At 45.4% G+C, this 11,321-nt stretch overlaps 1 protein-coding gene across 1 annotated transcript; it reads left to right on the forward strand.

Annotated features, from left to right (window-relative positions):
• Nucleotides 1-3,629: 3,629 nt before the first annotated feature.
• On the forward strand, nt 3,630-4,124 carry LOC123356661 (claw keratin-like). The gene has a single exon (XM_045000053.1). It carries the CDS (start codon nt 3,630-3,632, stop codon nt 4,122-4,124), a length of 495 nt encoding a protein of 164 aa, XP_044855988.1.
• Nucleotides 4,125-11,321: the final 7,197 nt, after the last annotated feature.

Genomic DNA, 11,321 nt, shown 5'->3' on the forward strand with positions numbered 1-11,321 from the left:
GTTGAAGAAGTTCTCCTTAACACTGTCAGTCTTGTGCTTCTTCCTTTTCTTTATTAGCTAAAGTCTCTCACAAGACCCAGTTCTCTTGACTGCTCATGGGTGGAGATGCAGTACCTGATGTTTCCCATTGGCTTCTCTATACGTTGGATCAGAGCACCAGGTGCCGAGAATGCACAGAGAGATATACTCCCAACAAGGTTTCTCCAACCTGGGCTAGCTAACGTGCATTCTTTCAATTTGAAGTTGATGGAACTGTTACCTTTTACACTGGTTCAGTATTTACCCTGAAACGTTAAAATACATAGAAAAGGGAAATGCAAAGGTACATGGAACGAAAATCAAAGATCCCCAATTTCAAAGTCTAGGAATCACAAACTGAGCACTGGAGTGACATCTGAGACCTTGACGTGAAGGTTTTTAAAGTGAATCTAATCTTCAGTGTTGCAACATCTAATCCCAGTAAAAAGGTATTACTACTTTAGTAATTCATCTCTTTGGCTGTATAAAACTTGTTTGTGAAGGGTTTTGAAATGTTTAGATCGAAGGAAGCCTCAGACAATCCACCCTGAAAGTTACAATTATACCTCAAGTATCAGAGGGGTAAGCATGTTAGTCTGAATCTGTAAAAAGCAACAAAGAGTTGGGTGGCACTTTAAAGACTAATAGATGTATTGGCACAGAAGCTTGTAACCAGACATGTTACTAAGCTTTTCTTGTAACACAGTGTAACAGGGATCAACCTGCACTCTTGGCAAATTGACAGATCTGTAATTCCTTTGGAGAAGCATTATCCTCAGGTATAAGGAAGCCATAGTTAAAGTGGATCACAACATTAGCCAGTTTTTTATTGTTGACGCTTAGATCCAAGGATGCAACCATTTTGTAACCAGACATGTTACTAACCTTGTCTTGTAACACAGTGTAACAGGGATCAACCTAGAGCTCAGCCTGTGCTAGGAGGAGTCAGAAGTATTGGGTTGTATTTATGTTTCTGCAACTGACCCCTGTGTGTGACCTTCACCTCAAGTTGCTTCTTTTTCTAGGCCTATCAACCACAGAGAGTAAGGGTGTTAAGACTGGACTTTCTTCAGTGTGCTTTGAACTCAATATTTCAAAGTACCTCACAAACAATTGCTGGTGTTTCACACGTACAAAGGGTTGTATTCTCTGAATATTAATAAATTGTTGTTGGGGTTAGATGCCTCTGCATTGAGTCATACAGTCACTTTAAAAAAAATGGAGGACAAGGCGTCCCATGTCCTACCCTTAATCAGGTCATGCTTTAAGGCCACACAACTTGGGGCTGTTTCATATTCATTCAAATGTAGTTTTGAATTTGGTATTTTTTAAAAACCATGCAGAGTAGAATAGCCCAGTCCAATTGCTATAAACTTCAATGAGCCGTTCATTGGGTAGTGCCCTGACTCTGAAGCGGTGATCAGACCCTCACCCGTTCTTGTGACCCTCCCAGGACAAATTCTCCACAATTTCCCTCAGCAGAGCCAAGTGGGACCATAGGAACACAAGTGGTGAGAGCAGGTTTTGGGTTCTCATTTGCTTTTTGGAGCTGCATCGTTTTACAATACCTCAGTTCCGTGGCTGCTCATGGATGGAGGGATGGTTTCTGGTAGAGTAGAGGTTCCAAGACTTAACTCAAAACCTTTCTGAAAAAGAGCACTGCTCTTTCCCTCTTGGCCACCCCAGCCCTCTTGGCCCATGAGCAAATCTGCTCTAGGTATCCCTTTGAGACGGCATTGGTGACTCATGTGGAGGTCCAATGTTAGGCCTGTTTTACTCACCATAGGGTAAGATTCACTCTGGGCAGACGGCCATCACAAAGGCCGAAGCTCCACTTCAGTCCCTTCTGAGACCCAGTTTGAAAGTTTCAATCTGAACTAAAGTTTTTCATAGGCATCGTACTGTCCCCCTTCCGAAACATGAATTTCAGGATTGAATGCCTGACAAGAAACATACTGGAGACAATGGAATGATTCCCATTGATTTGAAAGGGAATTGGATTTGTCCTGCTAGGAATGGAGGTGGTCAGAATGGAGAAAAATGGCTCCCTGCATCCTAGCATGTTTAGAATGAATTGCCCAATGCCCCTAATCATGACCAACATGAATTGAAAGGACTATACTGTATTCCTTCATGACATCCACTCGTGCTACTGATCCTGCTCAGGATCACCTTGACATTCATTCTCATTGCAACACCTATAAAGTCAGTGGAATGAAACGAGAAATGCAGTTGACCTTTACAATTTTAAGATGAAAGACAGCTAAAGACTGCAACATGGATGTCACACCCTCTGAGGCTGAGATTAGCCCAGTAATCACCAACGCTGAGGAAAACAGCGCCATACAAAGGAGGATTTAACAAGGCAATCAAGTTTGTTTGGTAACTAATTAGGACCTCCTCCACAAAGAGCATCGCAGATCCTCCAGGCATGCCTAGGAACTGTATAAAAGCGCTCACCACTCAGGGCTCTTCTAAGCACTTCTCCAGACTTCATCTCCTCAGTGAACAGGGTAAGTCCAATCTGAGTCTCTCCCTTTCTAACTCCAGTGATATTACTGTTGGGCATCTTTCATTTAAGGTGGAATCTTGCATGTACTTGCTGTGATTTTTATCAGGGATCAAGGTGTTCTTCCATAATTATCTGGGGTAGTTATTTAGTTGCAAACACTGGTGGATTCATGATCTGAAGCTAAAGGAGGGATGTGAAGAGCAAAATGTACAATTGGGAAACATATTTCCTATTAAGTGGAAAAAGAATTAGGGCACGTAAATCTTTTCAGTAACTTTAGAAAGTCCCTTAGCCATTTTTCACTTAGCTGGATTAGGAAATGTTTTTCCAGGTTAGTCCAGAAAGGGCCCATATGCTGGTTTTCTACTTTACTATGAAGTAGCTGTTACTCCTCACTATTGGAGACACAAGAATGGATGAATCTGAGAAGTTGTGTGCTCCAGTTGAGCATTTCCTATGTTCTTCTGATCAGAAATACCCATCAAAGGTGCTTCTCCACAGATGGTATTATTTCGTGTCGTTTCCTGGAAGTCAGTGGACCTGGGCTCATTTTACCCCAGCTGAGGAGTTTGTCTTTAGTGATTTGTTAGGAGAAAAGCAAAGTTTCTGTTTCTTCATCAGCAAGTATTGGTGACTCCCAAGGTTTGGAAACTCAAAGAGCCACACTCTGACACTGGACTCAACTGGTGTCCATGCAGAGGTTAAATCCTCAAAGGAAAGGATGTGATTACCATGATCCAGGCCATGTTCTCTTTGAGAAATGTCTAATATGGACCCAGAAACCCAGGTGTCCGGCATAGAAATAGTTACACTTATTCCAGTTGGTGTTTTTCAGACAAAGTCATTGAGAGGGGCTCAAAGGGGCCAGTTGGGAGGGAAGTTTACTGCTAGCGGAGAAGAGGCATAGAAAGAGAAACTAGGAACAAATACATGACCACACACATAGAGTCTAAGTCCATTCCTCCTCTCTGTCTTGGGCCCAATGCAGACCTCAGTACAATTGTAACCGAGCTTTGAAGCCTTTCTTGCATTGGCAATTGAACCTTCTTTTTATTCTAGTCCCTGTTGTGTGTTTCAGGTTTATCTCCATCCCAGAAAGATGACTTTCTCCAGCCTGTGCTATCCAGAATGCGGGGTGGCCCGGCCTAGTCCAGTTACTGGCAGCGCCAACGAGCCGTGCGTTAGGCAGTGCCCTGACTCCGAAGTGGTGATCAGACCCTCACCGGTTGTTGTGACCCTTCCAGGACCAATTCTCAGCAATTTCCCTCAGCAGAGCGAAGTAGCAGCCGTAGGAGCACCTGTGGTCGGAGCCGGTTTTGGAGGCTCATTTGGTTTGGGAGGATTGTACGGCTATGGAGGCCATTACGGAGGATTGTATGGTTTAGGGAGATTAGGTGGTTACGGGGGCCATTACGGTTATGGGGGATTATTGGGCTACGGGGGACACTGCGGTTACCCAGGTCTTTACGGTTACAGGGGATTATTGGGCCATGGGGGATACTATGGTTACCCGGGCCTTTATGGTTATGGGGGATTATGTGGTTCCGGGGTATCTTGCCATAGGTACCTCAGTGGAAGCTTTGGGCCATGTTAAACCTGCCAGGAATATTCGTGGAAGAAGGAAGAACCAGGAAATGAACAGCCAGATACAGATTCACCCCTGAGCTTTTGGGCATGGCTTTCAGAAGTGCTGGGCAAACAGGGCTCCAGCTGAACTCAGTGGGAGTTGTGTGTGCTCAGCACCTTGGGCTGATAGCCATGCTGCATTTCTAATGTTACGCTTTATGACTCTTTCTGCCAAGACTTCCCCACCGGTGTGCTGATTCTCGCTTTCACATGTGGACTCAATCTGAATTACACACGGGTTGTTTCTCCAAAGCAAACAGAACATGAAATGCGCCCCACTGAGGCGTGTAGCCGGTCGTAGCCCTTTCTGAAACACTGGAAATACATTCTTTCTGCTTTGTAGTATTTCTTTCTGTAACTTTGTACTGCCAATTTCATTTGCATTAAAAACTCTGCTGCATCATAATATTGGTCTTCTGGTTCTCTTTGTTCCTCCCTGCTTGCTTAAAAATTGCGTTGGATGAAATTGCTTCCTGCAGAGCCAGAAGCACCGGACACTTCTCCAGTTGCAAATTTTGAAGTTCTGGAGTGATAGGACAATATGGCCCTTGGAGAGACTGATAGCATTGTGCCAGCTGTGAGTACCAGGGTGGAGTTCCTCCTTGCATAACCTGTTTTAGCAAAGCGTCTTTTCCTGCAAAGACTTAAACACATTATCACTTTAAGAATATAAGTTTTCCTTTGATTTCAAGAAGACCAATCATCACATGGTTTGCGGTAAAAGTCAGCGTGAATCTTTGCAGGACAGTGACCCAGGTCTTCCTAGGTTTTCCTAGGGTTTTGTAAGGAAAATAAAAGTGGCCACCAGATCACATAGTTAATGTCCTGCCCCATTTGGGGCCCTATTCGAGCACCTCCTCTTCACCTGAGGCCCCGCCCCCCTGGCCAAGCAAAAGCTAGACCCAGGTTGGGGAGCCCAGGCCCCTACATTTGCTGGGACTGAGGGTCCCCAGAGCAGCCCCTGGCTCCTGGGCCCCCGACACATGGCAGGTGGATGGTCCGCGGTTCCCCACAGCTGCCTGTGCAGCTCTTATCCTGAGGCAGATCCCACTTGCAGTCTAGACTGAGGGCAGAGTCTCAGGGGTATGAGGATGGGTAGGGGGCCGGGCCGGGACAAAAAGTGGACCACAACCCATACTGGTTCCTGCCCCCCCACGTTTCGTACCAGAGGTCTTCTCACATCGTAGGCCCTAGCCCCAGACGCCGCTTGAGTGTGGAGTGTGATAAGTTCTGTCCTGCTCCCACCTTCTGCCTTTGGGGCAGGAAGTTTGTCTATACACAGAGGCAGGGTGACTAAGAGAACAAAAGGTTTGTCATTAAATAAAATTAAGGCTCATTAGATGATCCTGAAACCATTGCCAGGGAATCCAGTAGAAAGACAGGAAACCAAAGGTTGGAATAAATGGTCCATTTTCAGAATGGAGAGAAGTAAATAGTGGTGTCTCCTGCTGGCCTGTATAGGGACCAGCATTTTTCAACATATTCATAAATGATCTAGAAAAAAGGGTAAAGAGTGAGGTAGCATAATTTGTAGATGATACAAAGTTACTCAAGATACTGAAGTCCAAAGCTGACTGCAGAGGAGGCTCTCAAAACTGGGTGACTTGGCAACAAAATGGCAGATGAAATTCAATGTTAAATGCAAAGTAACACAGATGGCAAAATATAATCCCAAGTATACACAGAAAATGATGGGGTCTAAATTAGCTGTTACCCATCAAGAAAGAGATCTTGGAGTCATTTGCACTACTCTGCATGCACTATGCTTCCAGAGTACTGCAAATTTATAGGAATCCTTCTCACTGTGTCAATATCATCCTGAACTGTGGAACGCTCATTCTCCAGCTTCAGAAGACTTACAAATTATCTCCAGTTATCAATGGGACAGACGCAACTGAGCAATGCAGCTGTCCTTAACGTGCATTAAGAACTACATGTAAAGAAGATGGCTGACAGTTTCATCCAGAAAGCTACAGTGTGACATAATGTGTTTAAACTGGGTTGTTAGTGAAGACAGTCTGTAGGTGATTGCCATGATTTTAATATACTGCAATTCATGATAATGTAATTATGTAGTTCATAACAATGTTATAATTATTAAAATAGTAAAGATACTAAATAGTAAAGATACGATAGACACATATTCAATAATTAGAATATGAACAAAGCGTATAAATATACTTTTTGCGTTAAGAGTCTGTGAGAGTCTTTCCAGGACAGCGCCCCAGATTTTCGTAAGGAAAAGAAAAGTGGCCACCAGATCACATACTTAATGCAATGTTAACTGTGTCGGATTCTTCCTAATAGTGGGAGGGCCACAAGGCCCCACCCCCTCCGTGGACCCACTCCTGCCCCTCCTCTTCCCCCAAAGCCCCGCCTCCTTGGCCATACCAAAGCTAGAGCCAGGCTGGGGAGCCCAGGCCCCTCTATCTGCTGGGGTGGAGGGACCCTGGAGCAGCCCCCGGCCCATGTCCCTGGCTCCTTGGCCCCCTACACATGGCTGGTGGATCATCCATGGTTCCCCACAGATGCCTGTGCAGCTCTTACCCTGAAGCGACTCCCACTTCCAGTCTAGACTGAGGGCGGAATCTTGTGGGTGAGAGGAGGGGCAGGGGCCGGGCCGGGACAAAAAGTGGACCACAACCCATAGTGGTTCCTGCCTCCCCCCACCCTCTGTGTTTTGTACCAGAGGTCTTCTCATATCGCAGGCCCTAGCCCCAGACAGAGCTGGATGGTGGCATGTGAGAAGGTCTGTGCTGCTCCCAGCTTCTGCCCTTGGGACAGGGAGTTTGTTTATAAACAGAGGCAGGATGATTAATATAACAAAAGGCTTGTCATTAAATTAAACTAAGGATCATTATATCAGAGGGGTAGCGGTGTTAGTCTGTATCCACAAAAACAACAAGGAGTCTGGTGGCACCTTAAAGACTAACAGATTTATTTGGGCATAAGGTTTCTTGGGTCAAAAGCTCATTGCTTCAGATGCATGGAGTGAAAATTACAGATTCAGGCATAAATATATATTGGCACATGAAGAGAAAGGAGTAACCTTACAAGAGGAGAACCAGTGCTGAAGCCCAATTTAGTCAGGGTGGATGTAGTTCACTCCCAATAATTGATGAGGAGGTGTCAATACCAAGAGAGGGAAAATTGCTTTTGTAGTGAGCCAGCCACTCCCAGTCCCTATTCAAGACCAGACTGATGGTGTTAAGTTTTCAAATGAATTGCAGCTCAGTAGTTTCTCTTTGAAGTCTGTTTTTGAAGTTTTGTTGTTGAAGAATGGTTACCTTTAAGTCTGTTATTGAGAGTCCAGGAAGACTGAAGTGTTCTCCTACTGGCTTTTGTATGTTACCATTCCTGATGTCTGATTTGTGTCCCTTTATCCTTTTACATACAGGGACTACACTAGTTTCCTTGTTAGGATGTAACCTCTATGCAGGGCCGGCTCCAGGCACCATCTGATCAAGTAGGTGCTTGGGGCGGCAACTCGGGAGTGGGGCGGCACTTTCAGGGATTTGGCGGCAATTCCGTGGAGGGCCCCTCACTCCCGCTCGGAGCGAAGGACCTCCCGCTGAATTGCCGCAGATTGTGATTGCGGCTTTTTTATTTTTTTGGCTGCTTGGGGCGGCAAAGCCCCTGGAGCCGGCCCTGCCTCTATGTGAGCGGGGGATGGTACCACTATCGTGAGGAACATTCATGGCTTATACACTCCCACAGTGGAATTGGCTAGCCAAGAATCTGAGTCCTCAATCCCACTCCCTTTACCCAGAGGCTGCCTGATGTCGAGGGCTCCCCTTCCACTCTCCTGTGTGGCAGTGTCCTCCTAATCCCAACAAGGCTGGGCCCAGGATTCCTGGAGGACTCGACCCGCAGTCTTGTCATGGACACTTAGGACAGGGGTAGGGTGTCCTCACAGCTGGCGCTCTCTTCACACCGGATCCTTCGCTGACCCACTGATCATTGCATAGAGTTCAAAGCAAAAACAATTTATTAAACAGCAGCTAATAAATAAATAAGGAATAAAACAGACAAGTTAAAGGAACAAGTTAACCCACCCTGTGGGCTGAGGGACACCACACACAGCCGTCTCTGGAGTGTATGGGCAGTTCACAGTCTGTTCCTCACATGCGCCAGGCCTCCTGCCCAGTCCCTGGCTGTGCTGCAGGGACGCTGCGGGTTGGACACTTGCTCTGGCGGTTCCCACACCCCCTCAGGGTCTAGGTGGCAGGACCCTTCTTCCCAGCATCAGGCTGCTGCCAGGGTTCTGATCCCCCTCGGTCTGGCCTGCAAGATCTCTTGGCTGGTGGCATCTCCCTGTGCTGCACCCTCTGCCCAGGGTCCCCCCCACTCTCCCCAGCTGGTCACTGCACCTGGCTCCAGACGGCTCCAGCCCCAGCCCCAGCTCCACTCTGCCTCAGCATGGCTGCGGCTCTGCCTCCAGCTCAGCTCTGGCTGCTGCTCTCGCCTTAGCTGGGCCTCCTGCTCAGGCAGCTCCAGCTCACACGGAGGACGGGACCCTGCATTCCTGACTCTCTCATTGGGCTGTCTGCCCTGTCAGTCAGGCTGACCTTCAGTGTTGCGCTCTCGCCATTGCCCCTGGGGATGGTCAGTCTCAAGATCCTGATTTCTCATTGGCCCTTCTCCTTTCTTTTGATATTTGTAGAGAGCCATGAAAAAAACCCACGGAACTTTAGTAAGGGGCCAACAGTCCCCTGACATCTACTGACAGACACACGAGTTCAGTCCAGTATCGCAAGACAATGCTTTGGTTTGTAAACCTCAGCGAGTTGCCAACACTTGCTGATGAATAAAGAAAAATGGTTTTTTAAATCAAAACAAAACACAAACCCTCAGTTCCTCCCCTGGTGTAAATCTGCTTTGATCCACTGGCTTCACTGCAGCTATAGTAAATTAAACCAGATGAGGATCTGCACCTAGATTTACTTTTGAACGTGAGAATGTAGCAATTCCCATGCTGGAAGAGACAAGTGGCCCATCGAATTCAGTATCCTGTTGCAATGAGTGTCACTCACCGGCTGCTTTAGAAGAAAGCAGAAGAACAATGAATTAGCCCTGGATGGAGGAAACTTAGGGAATTTCTTCCTAAACCCTAAATCAAAAATTAGGGGTGAGTTTTTTTTGGAGATCACTGTCATAGGTTTATTCCCCACTTTGAACTTTAGTGTTCACAAGATGGGGACCTGCATGGATTCCTCTAAACTAAAATCCTAGTTTAGATCTGGTTCTTGCTGCCACCAGTCAAGTTTTAAGTGTCTGACACACTCCCTGTTCCCCCAAAACTCTCCCTGGGGAACACAGATTCAAACTTGAATCTCAACACAAAGGGAAACAACCCATTTCCCCCCTCCCCTCTCCTAGTGCTTAGGAGAGATACCTGGATTCAAATTCCTTGAATCAAACAAAGAGGGATTTCCTATCCCCCTTCCCTTCCCATAGTCCTTGGGAAAAATACCTTGATTCAAACTCCTTGAATCAAACAAAGAGGGATTCACTTTTTCCCCCTCCCCTTCCCCTGAAAATCCAAACAAGGGAAGAAATCAATCAAGTTCTAAAAAGAAAAGATTTTATTAAAAAGAAAGAAAGAAAGTACCCTATCTCTGTAATACCAGGATGGAAAAATACAGGGTCTAACTTATAAACCTGGAGAGGCTCTCCCCCCACCCTCCTTTCTCAGAATAATCAAAGTAACAGCAAACAGAAATAAAGATATTTCTTCAGCAAACACACAATTGCAAATGTAGAAATCAAATTATAAGACTAGTCCGCCTTTCTAATACTCACTAGACTGAATAGAAGAAAATACTTCAGGAAACTTGGAGAACTTGAAGAATATGTCTGGCCTCTCTTAGATCCAAAAAGAGAACGACAATCCAAACAAAGGACACAGACAAAACCTTCCCTCCACAGAGATTGAAATTATCTTGTCCCTTGATTGGTCCTCTGGTCAGGTGTTCATCAGGTTACTGAGCTTGTTAACCCTTTACAGGTAAAAGAGACCTTAACCCTTACTATCAGTTTATGACAATCACTAACGGATTTGATTGCCCAAGTTCCAACCAAAATCAACAGGCTGTAGTGTGCCAATTACTGTACATGTCTTGCTCTGAAAATCCAGGCCTTAACTTCTAAGCCATGAAGAAACCAATGCCTGCAACTCAATAAGAGAAAAAAATTGAAAAAACCCTAAACCCTTCCCATTGTTATGAATCACAGAGTGTCTGTGCAAGATTCGGTCCTAAATTAAAAGGTTCACTAGCACATTGTCTGAATACTTAGGGAGAGAGCGACTTGAACAGGACTTCTCAAGTTCACATTGGAGAACTAGATAAAGCTGTTTGAAGACCCCTGAGTCACGAGTGTTTTTAGACAGTTTTTTAGGCTGCTGGAGTTGTTGAGAGGCCCTTTGTTCCTGAAGGCCCAATTAGTTAAAAATCTAACTTTGAGTAACTCCTTAAACTGATGTGATTTTTCCCTCTCTCTTTTTGAGGATCATTTTCTTCCTAACAGCAGGTGGTATGAGGGATACATTACACCCTTCATCTCCCTTTCCTCTGAAAATGTTATGGACCAGCTACATTCATGGGATCATTCTACTGACTTCATTTCTCTTGGGTGCTCATGGGTGGAGATGCAGTGCCTGATGTTTCCCATTGGTTTCACTATATGTTGGATCTGAGCACCAGGGGGTAGAGGAGCTGAATATGCAGAGAGAGAGACATTCACAACCAGGTTTCTCTAAGCCGGGCTAGATAAAGTGCATTCCTTCAATTTGAAGTTGATGGAACTATTCCCTTATACACTGTTTCAGTATCTACCCTTAAACGCCAAAATATATATAAAAGGGAATTGCAAAGGTACATGGAACGAAAATCAAAGAGCCCCAATTTCAAAGGCTAGGAATCACAAATTTAACACTGGAGTGACACCTGAGACCTTGACATATATTTCTAAAGGAATCTAATCTTCAGTGTTGGAACATCTAATCCCAGGAAAAAGTGTTTATTACTTTAGTAATTCATCTCTTGGGCTGTATTACACTTGATGAGTGTTTGTGAAGTGCTTTGAAATGCTGAGATCAGAGGAAGCCTCAGACCATCCACTCTGAAAGTTACAATTATACCTGTTTGCCATGGAGGTAAAGGGA

Source organism: Mauremys mutica, chromosome 1 (genome assembly GCF_020497125.1).
Source record: "Mauremys mutica isolate MM-2020 ecotype Southern chromosome 1, ASM2049712v1, whole genome shotgun sequence".
In the NCBI taxonomy this organism is placed as follows: Eukaryota; Metazoa; Chordata; order Testudines; family Geoemydidae; genus Mauremys; species Mauremys mutica.